This window comes from Astatotilapia calliptera, chromosome 17, assembly GCF_964374335.1.
Source record: "Astatotilapia calliptera chromosome 17, fAstCal68.1, whole genome shotgun sequence".
NCBI classification, from domain to species: domain Eukaryota; kingdom Metazoa; phylum Chordata; class Actinopteri; order Cichliformes; family Cichlidae; genus Astatotilapia; species Astatotilapia calliptera.
This window is the reverse complement of record NC_137438.1, coordinates 28273356-28288878: the sequence shown is the minus strand read 5'-3', so window position 1 is coordinate 28288878 and position 15523 is coordinate 28273356. Positions and strand designations below refer to the sequence as shown.

The window sequence follows — 15523 nt, the reverse complement described above, 5'->3', positions numbered from 1 at the left end:
TGTAATAAGAATATCGGTGTTATACGTGTTGCTTGTCGGTATTTTCGATGTTGTGGCTGATCAGTGTTTGATTACTGCGTTGCTGCTGTTGTCATGCCAATATGCAAAGTGTTCCTTTAGCATCTTCTCGGATGAGACGGATCAGAGCCGTCTTTGTTTTGTTTTTTTCAGCCACAAATGGAGAGAAGCAGCTTACTGTATAGCCGCTGTGGAAGCAAACGCCTCATCAGTTCTCCTTATTACCTGCACACAGACACGGAGTCCTCTACACATTGGCATACTCCCCTTGGTTGAGCAGCCAATTCTGTTCCTAAATGAATTTGCTTATTCTTTTTCTCCATTTGCCTCATGACCGCCTCCCCAGTTCTATATTTCTCTCACTTTATCCCCCTCTTCTACTCCTTTTCTGTTGCACTGATTCATTTCCAGCGACAACAGCACAGCTGATTTTACTGTCAATTTCTGAGCCTGTCTTTGTGACCAAATATGGTCTTACAGGCACCTACTTTACTGGGAATTACTGCTCTTTTGGCATTTGCTTAATGCAGTACAGTCAGTACTGTGCAAGATGACCAGAAAACTTTTCAGGTGTGTAACTGAGATCAAAGGAGTTGGAAGAACTCACTGGCTTTGCAGCTAACGTGTTCCGCTCACAGTACAGTCTGTAGTTTCCTCTTGCCTCAGTGCCTACACACTATCATCCCCATCTTTCTCATCTTTAATTCAACCTGTTTGTCTTTGACTTCCTTCTTCCCCTTTTGACTTTTTGCAGTCTAGGCTCTGAATTAGATACTTATTTGTCATTTCTCCCTTACTTTACCCGTACTCTAACAAAGTACATTATTACTATTATTTTTAATTGATTTAATTTCTTGATGTGTGATGATTTCTAACAATATTATTTTGGATCCCTACACTTCCCAGGTTACAGTTTCTCTAACTGCCATTGTATGTTGACTTCCTGTATGTTTTGTCACTTGTGCTGTATCAGTACAGGGCCAATTTGAGCTACATTTCTGCCGCTACCAGCTCTAAGACTGTCTGAATGAATACTGATTGTCATTGTGCAACCAATTATAGGAAGGGAAGTTGAAGGTTGTGGACCTTAAGGTTATCAGACCAGGTATTGTGTGCATTTTGCTCTCATCAGTGGCTTCAGATTGACTCCTAACATAATCGTTCCGTTGCTCTCGCCTTTCATAAATTTTTGTAGTCATTATTTCTCTGCACCCTCTTTTCTGTCACTTGTGAGCAACTTTTTTTAAACCCATGTGTTACATTTTTGATAGACCCATCCATGTCACCACCATAATTATTCAAATGACTGTCAAGAGCATGAATGTTGCCATATTTTCTATGCATTTACACGTAGTTATTCTTTGACTGACCCTTAGGGGCATGACTGGCATATTATGCTTCATCAGTTAAACTAGGCGTGGGATTGGAGCGTGTGCAAGGTGCCTGAAATAACTTTATTCCCACCTTGCTTTGCTGCCTGATTTTACAGACTTGACACCTTTTTTTTTTTTTTTTGAGACCCAGGTTGGAAATAATTTTTGATTCATTCCAGGACATTCTTTTTAATTATTATAATTCTCAGTAGTCTTCCTTTGTAATTTAGGCCTGTCCACTTCTACTGTGTTCAGAATCCTTGCTTGCCAGCCTGCAGGAAAACCCCTCTAAATCTAGAGAATGGGAACACTCTGCTAGTTTTGGGAGTGAGTTTTTGTGCATTTTACGGACCCGCTGTTTTTTTGTGTGTGTGTGTGTGTGTGTGTGTGTTTTTTCCTTCTCTCCTCTCTTGCCTTAGGGAGAGACTGTTACATAAACAGGCTCTCGTCATCCCCACATTTTGATTCCCGCTGTTGTACCAGCCTCTTTTCATACTGCATTTTTCTCTCTCTCTCCCGTTTTCAATTATTTACTGACTTTTCACCATATGTCTCCACACACTATGTGTTTATTTCCTACTTCCTCAGTGTGCCAGTAAGGGTCACCCTGAAGCTCTTTGCATGGTTCAAAAGTATATTTGGAATTCAGACATACAGCTGCTGAGAAAGCGTACACTTTATATTACTGTAATATGGGAATGATCTCTGTAGCTTGAGCACAAACTGAGAAATGTTTCATGATGTTTTAAAATTGTATTTTGCTGCAGCCATGTCAGCTTTAGGTGTAGCATTTAGTTTTCCTGCCAAATTCTTCAAATGAACAGTTTTCTCCAAAAGAGCAGACAACGCACAGGATAGATTTTCAGCTGTTATGCACGGGCTTTGTTTATATTAGGCAAAAACCCTGTCGTGTAGTACAAGATAAAGTGTTTAGCAACCACTTTTTCATTCACTTAGTATTTTACTGGTGATGTGTTCTGCAAGCCATCAGGCCAAGCCACTCGGGTTCTTTTTCTCCACTGCTATAAATGCAGTCAAGGAATTTACAACAGAATCTATTTGACCAATCTCCTAATCACTAAGCGTTCCCGTTTAAAATGTGAGGAGATATGGGGGGGGGGGGGTCTGTGAATGTTGTGTATTATGCCTTTTTTACCACTTTGTCAGCTTGGAGATTTGCTCTGGCATGTGCAGATGACAATGCCTGCCATGGCGCTGCTGATAGAAGTGCTCATAATCTCACTTTTGTAAATGGAACATCAGATATTCAGGGGAACAACATCAGAACAGTTATTCAGAGACATTTACGTTTTTTACCTCTGATTTCACTCAAATCTGAATGTTATGCCCTTAATATCCTCCCCCTTTCAATTTATTTCTCTCCTGTCTAGTTCTTACTTCTCTTTTTGCTTTCCATTGCTGTTCCTCACCGCGCCGCCTCTCCGTCTCTACTCTACATTACTCCTGTTCCCTTATTTCTCACTAACAATGATCAGGATTCTTCTACAGAGAAAAACAGACTAGGGAGGATGTTGCCACCCTGTGTAAAGGCAGTTGTCATGGCAACACTTTGGCAATCCAGGACGGCCTAGCCTGTTAATTAAAAAGTTGATTAATTGTCTTTTAATTGCATACTTGTACACTGTAAAACCAAAGTAGTCCTTTTTCTTAATCACTCTATACTTGTCTTTCCTTATTCTCTTCTTGCTCTTGTTCCTTTAAGCTTTTCTATAGTTTCCAGTGATCAGGCAGAGAGCATGCTCTCACGGACAGTAATCCAGTTGAGCTTATAAACATCTTATGGAGGAGGCTTGAAAGACAGAGCAGGGAGAGGGGATGAGCTGAAAGGATGTGCAGTCACTGTTAATTTCAACCCCCACCCCCCACCTTTTTTTTTTCCTGCACACAGAAGCACCATGCAGGTAATGCTATAGAAAGTAAACTTGACACATTTGGCCTCAAGGTCATACCAAGGACAGTTACTAGGGAAATCAACACAGAGAGGTGAAAGCTGTGTGCCCTGGGAGGGCTGGCCAGAAGAGATATTAGAGATATATAATATATTAGAAAATATTATTTTATATTACTAAGTATTCATAATTATGTAGCTATAGCACTGCGTGTTCAATGTAGGGAAAGGAAAGCAAACACTTTGCGTTTTGGTTGGTAATACGTTAATTTATAAATTTGGTATAAGCTCAAGTGTTAGTGTTAACAGATGCATTAAGTAAAGGTTTGTTATAATTTGAAAATAAAATTAATTTTCCATCGTTAAGTTGATTATCTCTACATCCAACACTATGCCCATTTTGCTGGTGCCTCATTAAGGCACTACCAGCAGCTTCACATGGCACAGTGCTGGCACTGTTACATTGTCTTCACAACAGTTTCTTTTTCATGTGTTTCTTTTATCTGGTCCTCCTCGTGGTAACTTTGTCCTTGTTTGTTTCTTTCTTGCCCACTCCGTAACCCTGATGCTGTTATACTCGTGTGGTGTTTGTGCAAATTGCCAACCTGAAAATACCAGTCTTTGACTAACAAATACCATTACTCATTATTTCCTTATTGTTATTGAAGGACTTTTTTGTTTTGTTTTGTTTTTCATTATAATTAACAAGACTATTTTATAGAGCCAACATTAAGGATACAGGGCAGCTGTGGAGGATGCAGAGTTCATTTGGCAAACAATTGCAAAATTAGTGCATGATTCATGGTTCAGGCAACTTACTGAACCAAAACCTCAGAATTTGTAATTGTGGCCCTCTTTTCCAGCAGCACTTCTTCCTTTTTTAAATCAAAGTTATCATGAAATAGTGAGACAAAGTGTTTGTCTTTCTCACAACTTAATTACTGTATCACTCCCTTTTTTCTGTCCCTTCTCGCTCTTTGTCTAAACCTTTGAAGATTTTTCTGTATCATGTTCTTGGAGCTCGTTGACTTTAATTGCATGCCTGTTCCCCAGCGATGCCTTTGTTTGCTCTGATCTTGTGCGGCTTGATCATCTTTTAATGGCCTCCGAAAGACCCAGAAACTGCTCGAGTTAAAGAAACAGCCCACTTGACATAAGGCTCCATATACTAGAGGGACTACCTCCAGGGACCATGGGTTTGTTGATGTTGTCGTCTCGTGTGTGTGTGTGTGTGCGTGTGTGCGAACACGCTTCTGTGAATGTCATCTGTAAACAACGCCTGGATCGATCTCGCAGCTGTCTGTCTTTTCATACATGGTGAGTAGGGTGGCACCCGTGTGCAGGGTAGCTCAGGTGTAGGTTTTTGTGCGTGCACGCAGATCGCTCTTGATTTCATATGCACCCACATTCTCTGTTTCTATGGTAACGCCATGCCCCCCTTCAGTTTACATGCTCATACCACCAATCTCTGTCAGGTGTAACTTGGTGTTTGTTGCTAATAGTACTTTGTCAGCGGTCTGACAGACCTACTCCCACCACCCACCCGAACACACACGCACACGTCTAAGTGGATCAATTTGTGTCAATTTAAAAAGTGTAACAAGTTGCCACCATGATAGCCTTAGGTCGTCTCCAAGCCCTTGACTGCTGTTTGCACGTCCGTGCACACGTATGTGTATGTGTGGGGGTCATATTAGCCGTGTAAAGCTGGGGTTGAGTAGCCTTGCCGCCTGCCTGCTGCCTCTTTGATGGGAGAACATCTGTTGGCTGTGATATGAAGCTTGGGAGTATCTCTTTCTCTCTCCCTCTCTCCTTCACTTGCTCTTCCGTTTCTGTTATGAATTCCCCAGCTGCTCGGCTCCCTCCCTTCACGTAAAAAACCCTGTCCCAGACCACCTGTGCAGTTTTAATGCATAATTTATCTGCTAAGTAACCACATCCGAGAGACTCATCTCTCCATCCGTCTCATCCTTTCCCTCTATGCCCTCATTGAGGTTTGGCTCGGGATGTCGACGTGGACCCCGGTTTCCTAATATTCCCGTTAAAGCAGATTAGGATTGATTAGGTTTCATTGGTGGGCAGTGTATCCAAGTGTTGAAATCAGCAGCCAGTAGTGTCAGCTCGAGTCAAGAAGAATTTTGGAACTTCAGTTTAACAAGACTTCAGTTTCACCTCTGGCAGCAGAACAAGAAGCCACGCAACACCTATTTTGACCTCTTTATTGGCAAGCATCAACTAGACGATCGATTTACATATCTTATTGATTATTCTTCAACCTTTGCAAGAGGTGCCATGTCGAATCCTAAGGCAGAATACTTTTGTTGGACTCCTATACTTTTATACTATTGTATATTAAGATATGTCTCCAATCTTAATATACTGGTGCTGTATGACTCCAGTTTTTACAGCTTGTCATACGCCTGTATGCAGCTGACATGTTTTGTTACCATACCCACTTACGTGGCCTTGCAGGCCCAAAAGCAGTCGTATTGCATTAGCCCATTGTGACAGAAACGGTGTTGTTACCACATTGTAGCTTAACCTGGACCAATTTTTCCCAGGGCTACAGTCATGTATTATGTCTGAGTATGGCAAGGAAGAAATGACAAGGAATATTGCAAAGCAAGTCCCTCAACCTCTAAATCAGTTTTTTATTCTCCTGTCCTGCTTACTTAGACCACCAAGACAAGGTGAGCCATGAAGGTTAATGTACCATCAACAACCCCTCTTAACCTTGAACACTCTTTTTTTTATGCTCCATGTGATGTATTGGGTTAGTGTCTTTTTAGTTTAGTGTTCAAGAGCAATTGAGCTTTCGCAGCACCTGTCAGTCAAGTAGCTGTCCAGTCAAGATCAATAATGACATTTTTCATGTGGAGGCTACTCCATTTGAATTGGAAGTTGTCAGAGACACAGCAGTGACCCTGAACTTGTAGTGTTGCCTTACATTATGATCATTGCACTACAAATGAACTCTTAAACAGTCAGTAAATCAAAGTGGTGGAGTCTGGTAGAATGCCCGTCAGTCGAGCTGTTTTCTACCTTGATCAGCTCCGAGTATCTCCTTGTTAGACATTGTTCTGAAAAGAGAAGTGAAAAAAGTTTGCACTTTCACCATTTCAGTGATACCAAAAATAAATTGCTCTCCTTGAATAATCGTAAAATGAGTCAAGTCTTTTGTACAAGTTTTGGGGGAGTCGCCCTAAAATAAGATCAATATTAAACAAGAGTTTTCTTAATTTGGAGATTGCATTTGATAAAGCAGAGGGTTGTCAGATTCCTGAGAACTATAAAATTTACCCTACTTTATGCAGAATGTGCTGAAATGTTTGTGGTCTTGTGCTGTGAGGCTAGCCCAGTATTTAAAGTTCCCTTTTGTTTAAAGTGGGTGTTTCACAGTTAATCAGCCCTAAGAGTGTTAGGCAGCCCAGTTCAAACTGCTGGACTTTCTGAAAGTCTGTTTCCGCTGCCACATAGGAAAGAAATTTGTGACAAATGAGAACGAGTTCATAGCATCTCCCAACCACAGAAAATCTGTCGAACAGCCAAGAATTACAGCTGTCACAGATGATGAGCTCAAGATGACTGCGTCAGCTGTCAGCAAAATGATTCTCAGAGTGTGAGTAAAGTCGGCTTTTTAAAAACAGCTGCTGGGAAAGAAGTCGGGGTGACACATATTCAAGATCATTTTAAAGTCCTCCAACTGGCATTAGATTGTTATAACTATAGTAGACCATCACTTCACCTTTTGTATTAAACATGATTATTATTATTATCATTATCCATGCATCCACTTTCTTAACTGCGTGTGCAGGTCAGGGTCATGGAGGAGGATTCTGTCATAGAGGTAAAAGTGGGACTGGCAGTGAGCTGAACACATTGCCAGTCCCTCACAAGGCTGACACAGAGACAACCACACACATTCATGTGCAGATTTACTCTGATTTAGGGTCACCAGTTATACTACAGCTATACTAATTACCCAGTGAACAAAAGGACAGGGAGAGCATGCAAACTGCTGACCACTGCACCACCATTCGAGTTTGTTGCTCTTGATTTACTTCTATAAGTGCAACAACAACAAACTTGGGTTAAAACTACACGTTTTATGCTTATAAACTAGATACTTTTGAAAATTCACTTCTCTCTTTTGGAGGATTCTGTTTAGTTATGGCAGATGCGACGAGGCAGCTTGTATCTCGGTTGCCCCCATATCATGCTGTACTTCAGCTGCGAAGACCCCCTCATTGCAGCGCCTTTGCTCGTGCACAAATGATGCCGGCATAATGCCGCCGCAGTCCTAAGATGGCATGCCAGCATGACATTGTAACTCAACAGTGTTGGTGTCTAGTGTGGCGTGTCCTGCCATGCTGGCTTTCCCTTTCACACAGACAATGATTCCGCTTTGTGACTGCCTCTGCTGCTAGCTTTAAGGCGCAACAAAAAGCACCCTTCCCAATCCCATCCCAGTACCTTTTACACAGAAGCGGCGAGGTGGAGGAAGAACAGCCCCACCTTGAATAGGCTATGAGAAAGTGGCGGCTGTCCATCTTGTTGGTCATTCTCCAGCTCTAATGACTTTGTCAATATAGAAACATTGTTAAAGAACAGAAAATCCAGGCCTGTCCACCTTTCTGCCAACCTGACCCAGTCATTAACATAAGACTGTTGCTGATTTCTAATGAGCTCTTTCTCACTTTTTATGCAAATCAGATTCCTCTCTGCTCCTAATTTAGGAGCAAGCTTTTAGAGTTTTAAGGCAACATCTTGTCAACACAATCTAGCTCTTCGTTTTAATACAGTATCCAGTAACAACCATCCACGTATTATTGTTTGACAGTCTTAAGAAATGAAAATGAATCTTAAAGCAAAACTGTTTTCTTATGTGCAGCATAAAGGCTTTTGATGTGAAAGAGAAAAAACGTGCCCTCCAATTGAGTTAATGAACCTTTGTCGCTAAAGGGAGATTCATCAGGGATATAATGGGGCTAAATTGATTCACAAAGTGCACTTGCATGAACAACGTGCTCCTATTGATTTCAATTGTTCTTCAAGTCTGATTGGGTAATGAATAAATAATGAAACTTTGTAAAACACATGTAATAAGATAGACCACCAAGATTTTATTATCTTAATCACATTAGCCCTAGCTTCAGCTAGTTTGCAGCATTCTTTCCGAGGGACGCCTGTTTGCTCCAGGTTGCGTGGGCTGAGCCCTCTAGTCTCCTGAAGTGTGTTAGACTCAGATGGCAGTGCTTCCTCTGAGTGTCATGTATTTGTGAGTGCCATATATGAGGACAAGACTTGTAAAGCTACTGAATTTGTTGCACAGATAATATTCTTTTCGAATGTAATTGCATTTATGCCTCAAATAAGTGTGATGTTCTCAATTTGGTGGAGAAAGTGAGTTGTATGAAATGAAACACTTTTTTTCTCTTAGAGATTTGTTTCCAAGCAATTTGCATCTAAATGAGGCATATTTGAGATGTTTACTTTTTAATGTTACTGCACTGTTTTCTTCTAACATCTGGAGGTGAGGCCTTGTTTTTTTTCTTTGCTTCTCAATCTTGTATTTGCATTTGTCTGGCGTATTAGACCCTTGCTATGATAAAAATTTGGGGTGTTTGTTTGCGTAAAAAAAGTGTACACTTTGTAGCAATGGTGATTTTAGTCTTAACAGACCATACACAATCACATACACACACACACACTCTACTACAATTGACACACTGCCACATTTAATCAGTGTTCAAACCAGCCCTCACACCCTCGTTCTGGCACTACGTGTGTGTTCAGTCATCCATCTGTCTGTGTATTCATCCACCTGTGCTTGAATGTGTGAATCTATGAATGTTGCACCATTGCTTAGTCTTTCTGGACTGCGGCAGTCTTCTTCAGATTAGAAATATTCAGATAAATTGACTCTAAGCTAATCAGCAGACCTCTTAATTATCCAGAGCAGAGCTGCACTTAACTGTCAAAGAGGTACTCTTCAGCCAGAGAGGTGTCTTGGGTGCCAGGCTTAGAAAATAAGGCTTGCCACTATTGCACTGCTGTAAAAACCTGGCCATGACAGCTCATTTTTCTTCGGAGCTGTTGGGGTTTCGTTTTGGGTTTTTCTTTTTGTTATTATTATTATTTTTTTTATACAGCCTTTCGCTACTTAATCAGCATTTGGCAATTAAACATTACACTGGCTAATGCCAAAGCTTCTCAGCTCGATAAGCAGAATTTCTTTATTTTTTTGGTCAGTTTTATCATGTGCGGTTAAAGTGATTAGAAAAATAAAAGAGTTGGCATATTCGTTTGTAGCCAAAACCAAGGAAGCAGGATAATGGAAGATTAACAGAATGAAAGTTAGAGGAAACAACAAAAAAATCCAGCTGGAAATTGGAAATCAGCTAATCCCTAACACACATGCTTCAACAATTTTTCCAGCTTTTTTTTTTCTTTTTTTAAATGTGATTCTGATAGTCACTCTGAGCGCAACCTTTCCCCATCACCACATTACCCCACTGGACTCACTTGTCACTCACTTGGGTGTAAGTGTGTTTTGTCATTCAAGAGTTGTGAAGGTCAGCCTAACCTTCCATCTCTCAGCTTGGGCTCCATTATTAGGACTTGTGCTTTCAACATGAGCTAAATGGCCTGCCGCTTTTCTTTTTCTTTTTTTTTTTTATCCCTTTTCCCCATAATTCTATCTCTCTCCTCTCGTCCCCTCTTTCACTCTCTCATTGTCTGTGGCAGCTTGGTGGCTCTAGCGTCTGGCTGCAGTTGCAGAGCAGCAGCAGAAGCAGCAGTCACATACCTGCATTCAAGTGGAACAAACAGGATGGTTGGCTGCTCACGGAAGGTCATCAGCCCTGGGCACAGTGTGTGCACGCTTGTGTGTTTGTGTGCATATATTTCAAAAAAAAATTTTTATGGCTTTAAAAAGTGACAGAGCTCTTTCTTCTTTCTAATGATGTACTCGAATGATGCAGAATAAATTTTCATCTTGCTGTAATCACACTGATCACTCGTGTCTTTTATCCGTATTGGCCACAAATAATAAATATGTTAACATATGACCTTCTGCCCTCATTCAATTATGCAGCAACAAAGGGAAAAACGGGGATCTGATGTTTTCTTTTAGCAGAAATCTGCTTCCGAAGTGGACACCAGGATCAGAAGTGTAAAGATCAAAACTAGAGACACAGTTAATTAACTCAGGGTTGCGATTTATTTATTTATTAAATTTTTTTTTTGTGGCTTTTTGTTTCTTTAAGGATATCCTAAATAAAACATGTTTTTTTCTAATAGTTTATAACTTTGAACCTTTGCGCTTCTACACATCATAGAATCGGATGTCGACATGAAGCCTTCTCATTGTGCTCTCTGTCCAGTCCCCCCGTAACTTGCTATCAGCCTAAAACTGCTGCAGTGACATCTGCCAGGCTAATGAATGGTGACACTCTAATCTTTGTCTTCCCTAATTGGTGCTGCAGGTTTGATCAAAAGCCAAGTCATGCTAGCTCAGTTGCAATATGGTAATCATGTTTATTACTAGACTCTGTGTATTCCAGCATTTGTAAGTGTGCACATAAAGTCTGCATATCTAAAATAGCTATGCTATCCTAATATTGGTTGATCTTGGGGGGTTTGTTTTCAGCCCTAAGTGACCTTAATCAACCTCTACCCCCAGAATTTCTACCTGTCTACATTCTTTCTGTCTTATTTCCTTTCTCCCAAAGCTGCAAAGCTGTAAGCTATGCACAATTAACTGTGTGGTGCTTCAAAACTGTTATCTGGTGGCAGGCTGCAAATACATCAATTCTGCAGTCAAGTTGGGCAGTTTAACTCTGGGGGCATTCGTGGAGCTGCAGTTTTGGCACTTGCATGTTCCATTTTTCAGGCCCTTTACTATTTGCTCAACAAAACCATCAATTGCCCCAGCCTTAAAATATGCCTTCAGACGATAAAGAAACCATGTGCCCCCCACAGTATGATGGTGTGAACAGATTTGGGTCCCCTCGGCATGAATAAAACCTGGGCCATATCAACGAGGTACAGGATCATCTTAGCGCGCAGAGGAGCGCATGTTATACTAAAGCCTCAGGTGTGATTACCACGTGCATCTTGGCAGATGAGCCAAGACAGAGTGGAAAAAATGACAACAGTAAAACCAGCTAATCTAATTAGCTGAAAGATACTGTGCACTGAAATAATTAGCCAGAATCTAATTGGCTGATATCAGTGTGCTGTTAAAAATCTGCCTGCTTCATTTTCTTCTTTTTCAGTAACCTTTAAAAGTAAACAGTTCCCAAATAGCCTGCAGAAATGTGCAGTAACAAGCAGTCGGGCTACAGCTATACAAGAAGTTGGAGCAGTATGAAGCTCAGCTGTACTTGTTGACTTTTGAGATCCCCACGTAACCTCTCCTCCTGTTTCACAATGATCCATCAACAGGGAGCTGATTAGCTCGCTTTCATCCTAACAGTCTTGTGTTTATGCATGTGTTTAATGCTATTACTGTACCTGAAGCTGTATACAGACATGCTGCTTTTCCCTTTAGCCGCCTGCTCTTTCTGGTGCATCCCCTTCTTTATGTAAACACACATACACGCGCGGGCTTGCTGACATCCATGCAGTTTGATATGTGGCCCAAGGCAAAGCACTTCTCTCTAATGAGCCTCCTGCCCTCCGTTTCTCCTGGGGAGCCGAAAGAGGACTAACCTTGATGCAGCTTAGAAAGGATGTAACCTGCTTACACGCATCCTCATAAATTGCTGTGCTCGTGAAGGAACCTAATTGACAACATTCTTTACCGAGGGAGTGATATTATCGCCGACATTACATGGCTAATCTTAACTTGATCCTCGGTCCACCTTTAATCCTTAACCCTAAAACAGGGGTGGGCAACTCGAGGGCTGGTGTCCCTGCAGGTTTTAGATGTGTCCTTGAACCAACACAGCTGATTTAAATGGCTAAATTAGCTCCTCAACGGCTGTATCCCAATTCAGGGTCTGCAGCCTTAACGGTCCACACGGGCCGCGTACTCAAAGACCGCTAAGGCCGGAAGTGAGAGGCTTGTGAAATGGGACGGTCTAGCCCCTGTCGCGCTGCCCAGGTTGCCTAGCAACCATGACACTAACAGCTGGAAACGTTTCATACAGCTTTGTTTGACAGAAATGAAGGACAAAATCTTTTGTTCATTTGTTTGTTTGTTTCTACATGAGCTTTGATTTGATAAGTATCTGAGGCTGAGACCACGGGACTGTGAAATCATGATTATTGGGCTTCACTTCTGTACTGAACAGTCATTTAAGATTAGCTAGTAAATAACAATTAGCTAATGTTGTTCATGAGACTTAAGTCATCTCACTTTGGTAATGTAAATCTAATATGGCCAATTTTAAAGTTACAATTTCAATCATTATTAGTTATTACAGCAGTGAATGAACTCTGTTTCAAATCCTGAGCTTCAGTAAAGATTCAAGCAGCATTTATTTATATTATTTATATTTCCTGTCACCTTAAATCTTCACTCAAAGACAGGTTTCTTTGACACTGTGTATATAACTGTGTTATATATATGAGAGACAAATGTTGTTCTTTTAATATGTTGGCATGACTAAATTTGTCTCAGTGCTTACTTTAAATATCCATAAAATCCTCACATTCTCTGCAAGATTAACATCAACTATTGAACGGCGTATATTTTAAAGTAAAGGCTTTAAAACCAAGTTAGTACAAACATCGCTAATGTCACATAACTTTGCTGACATGTGGCCAACAGTAATGTTTTAATGTTCTTCGTTATTAAACATTCGCACATAAATAAGTGACATAATATTCAGTACTTACTTTTAAAAGTTTACTCTTCGGCTGCCCGTCTTCCGCCGTTTTTTCTCTCCGGAAAAATTATCCACACCCACCGCTGCGCTATGCATTCTGGGATATGTTGGGCCACGAAGTCTACACCGCCACATCCTTAAAATTCAGTGAAATGAAGGACGCATTTGAGGGCCGCATTTCGAGCAGCCTTTGAATTGGGACAGCCTCCGTCGCGTCGCTGTGATGTAATTGGCCTTAAAATGCAGCCTTTAAGGCTGCAGACCCTGAATTGGGATACAGCCAACATGTCCTGAAGTTCCCCAGAGGCCTGGTAACGAACTAATCATGTGATTCAGGTGTGTTGACCCAAGGTGAGATCTAAAACCTGCAGGACACCGGCCCTCGAGGCCTGGAATTGCCCACCCCTGCCCTAAAACAACTGCTGGAAGACGTGAGGAAGATCTTTGCAAATATGTGTTCAGAAACATCTTTGTAGTATTATGTGAGGTCAGAAATCTGTCATAGGAGTGATGGACTGTCCCATATGCTGGCAGCATCAAGGGTTTGAAATTGGACCAAAAATAATTAGTGAAAACGAATGTTGCTTTGCTGTTGCTTGTGCAATATGCCACCAAGACCGGGTATGTCAGCATGACATTCCAGTCTCATTCAGTAGTCTCATGCTGTTATAAATCTCGGGCCACTGGTGCAGCATGTACGAATTCTCATTGCATGAATTTCTATCCCTGAAAAATGTTTGGCACATTAAGCTTGACCTATCTGATCTCCATGTTTGTGTTGCATTGACATGTCTTTTTTTAAAACATTTTTTTACTCCTTGTATGTGTTGTAGGTCTGGGCCAATTATGAGGAGAAACCAGTGGAGGAGGTCGTGCATCTTTCAGAGGAGAAGGAGCGCGTGGCAAACTACAAACCAGTCTATGTCACTGAAATCACCGACACCCTGCACTTCTACGCCCAGGATGTAGAGACAGGTACCTCGAGATGGTCGTGTGCATGAGTGAGGGAGTGCGTGAAAATTCATTTTTGTTCACTTAGTTTTCCAAGTATATAATTTTCGAGTTGGCCTAAAGAGGCAGCTTGCAAAACCAGACAAACAGACTCCAGTGAATATAAAATTTGATAGAGTAACCAATGAGAATTCGTTTAGAAAAGTTGAAATTGCTTTATAAACATGCTGTTTTACTTCAAGCTGCAGATTTTTTTCTGTCAGCTTTTGCAGCTTCACACTAAATACCACTATCTACACCAGCTCCCAACAGCGGTGGCAAGCAAGGACTTTGCATTTTATTCCCTTTTAACACCAGACTGACTTTATGAATGACAATTATCTCTACTACTCAGACATTCGGCTCATCCCCTGCTGCAGCATCCCTCCCACCAGGAGACAAAACAAAGGACGTCCCGCTTATTATTACTACTAAATGATAGGAATAAATCACTACATCCCCTCCTGTCACCATTGATGTTTGCAGTTTTTTTTTTTAAGTCAAATGGAGTCTTACAATCTAATCTACTCTCTCTATGATAACAAAAAGTTTGCCATTTAAAGCTCGGATAGGCAATTTGTTTGAAATTTTTGTGGTTTTAAAAAAAATTTTTTATGATGATCCAGCGTGAAGCAATGTGGGGGGACTAGACTCCAGCACATCTGCTGGCCTTTGATTTTGGGCTTTAGAAAATCCAGCCAATCATAGAACTCTTGAGATCAGATCAGATGAGTAGTGTGAACACAAAAGTCTGAATAGGAAGTAAGGCATACATGCTCAATTGGATGAGCAGAGGTAGTGGGTTTCAAGTCTTGTGTGAAGCCAAAAAACAACATGGAATTTGTTTTAGTTCATATGAAACGCGGCACTTGTACTTGTGCATCTCAAAAAAGTTCATTTTTTTGGGCTACAATGAGGTATAAGCCATAATGATCCAAATCAAAACACAAAAAAGGCTTGAAATACGTAAGTATGTGCTTATCTGCTTTGAAGGGTTTAGAATAGAGGCGAGAGCGCTTCAGGGGTGGGTTGTCTATTTTAAATTCTGTCTATGTAGCTTTAATTATTGCCATGACACAATTTTGCATTTAGAAACATGCAAATACATTAAAAGCTGCATTGACAAACTAGCTGGAACAGATCTGAATCCTTTATGCCAATCACTATCCCTTCATCGTCTGCCAGTTTGTAGGAGCAACTCAGGATTCTGAGGTCTTCCTCTCTCTCTCTGCCGCCCCCCACATCTGTCTTCACTGGCAGTCGCCTGGTAGAGGCCATGAAATTGACTTTGGCCACCTTTTAATTTGCCTCACTGTCATCATTAATTAATTTGCCTTCATTTACTGCCAATCTAAGCCTAAGCATCACACGCATCTTAATAATCCAATCATTTATGA

At 41.0% G+C, this 15523-nt stretch overlaps 1 protein-coding gene across 1 annotated transcript in view; it reads left to right on the top strand.

Annotated features, from left to right (window-relative positions):
- Window positions 1–15523, top strand: part of snd1 (staphylococcal nuclease and tudor domain containing 1) — a 179187-nt gene that overhangs the window by 122116 nt on the left and 41548 nt on the right. Inside the window, exon 18 of the mRNA XM_026146181.2 lies at window positions 13970–14111. Coding sequence (XP_026001966.1) covers window positions 13970–14111 — 142 coding nt within the window. The remainder of the gene's footprint in view (window positions 1–13969; window positions 14112–15523) is intronic.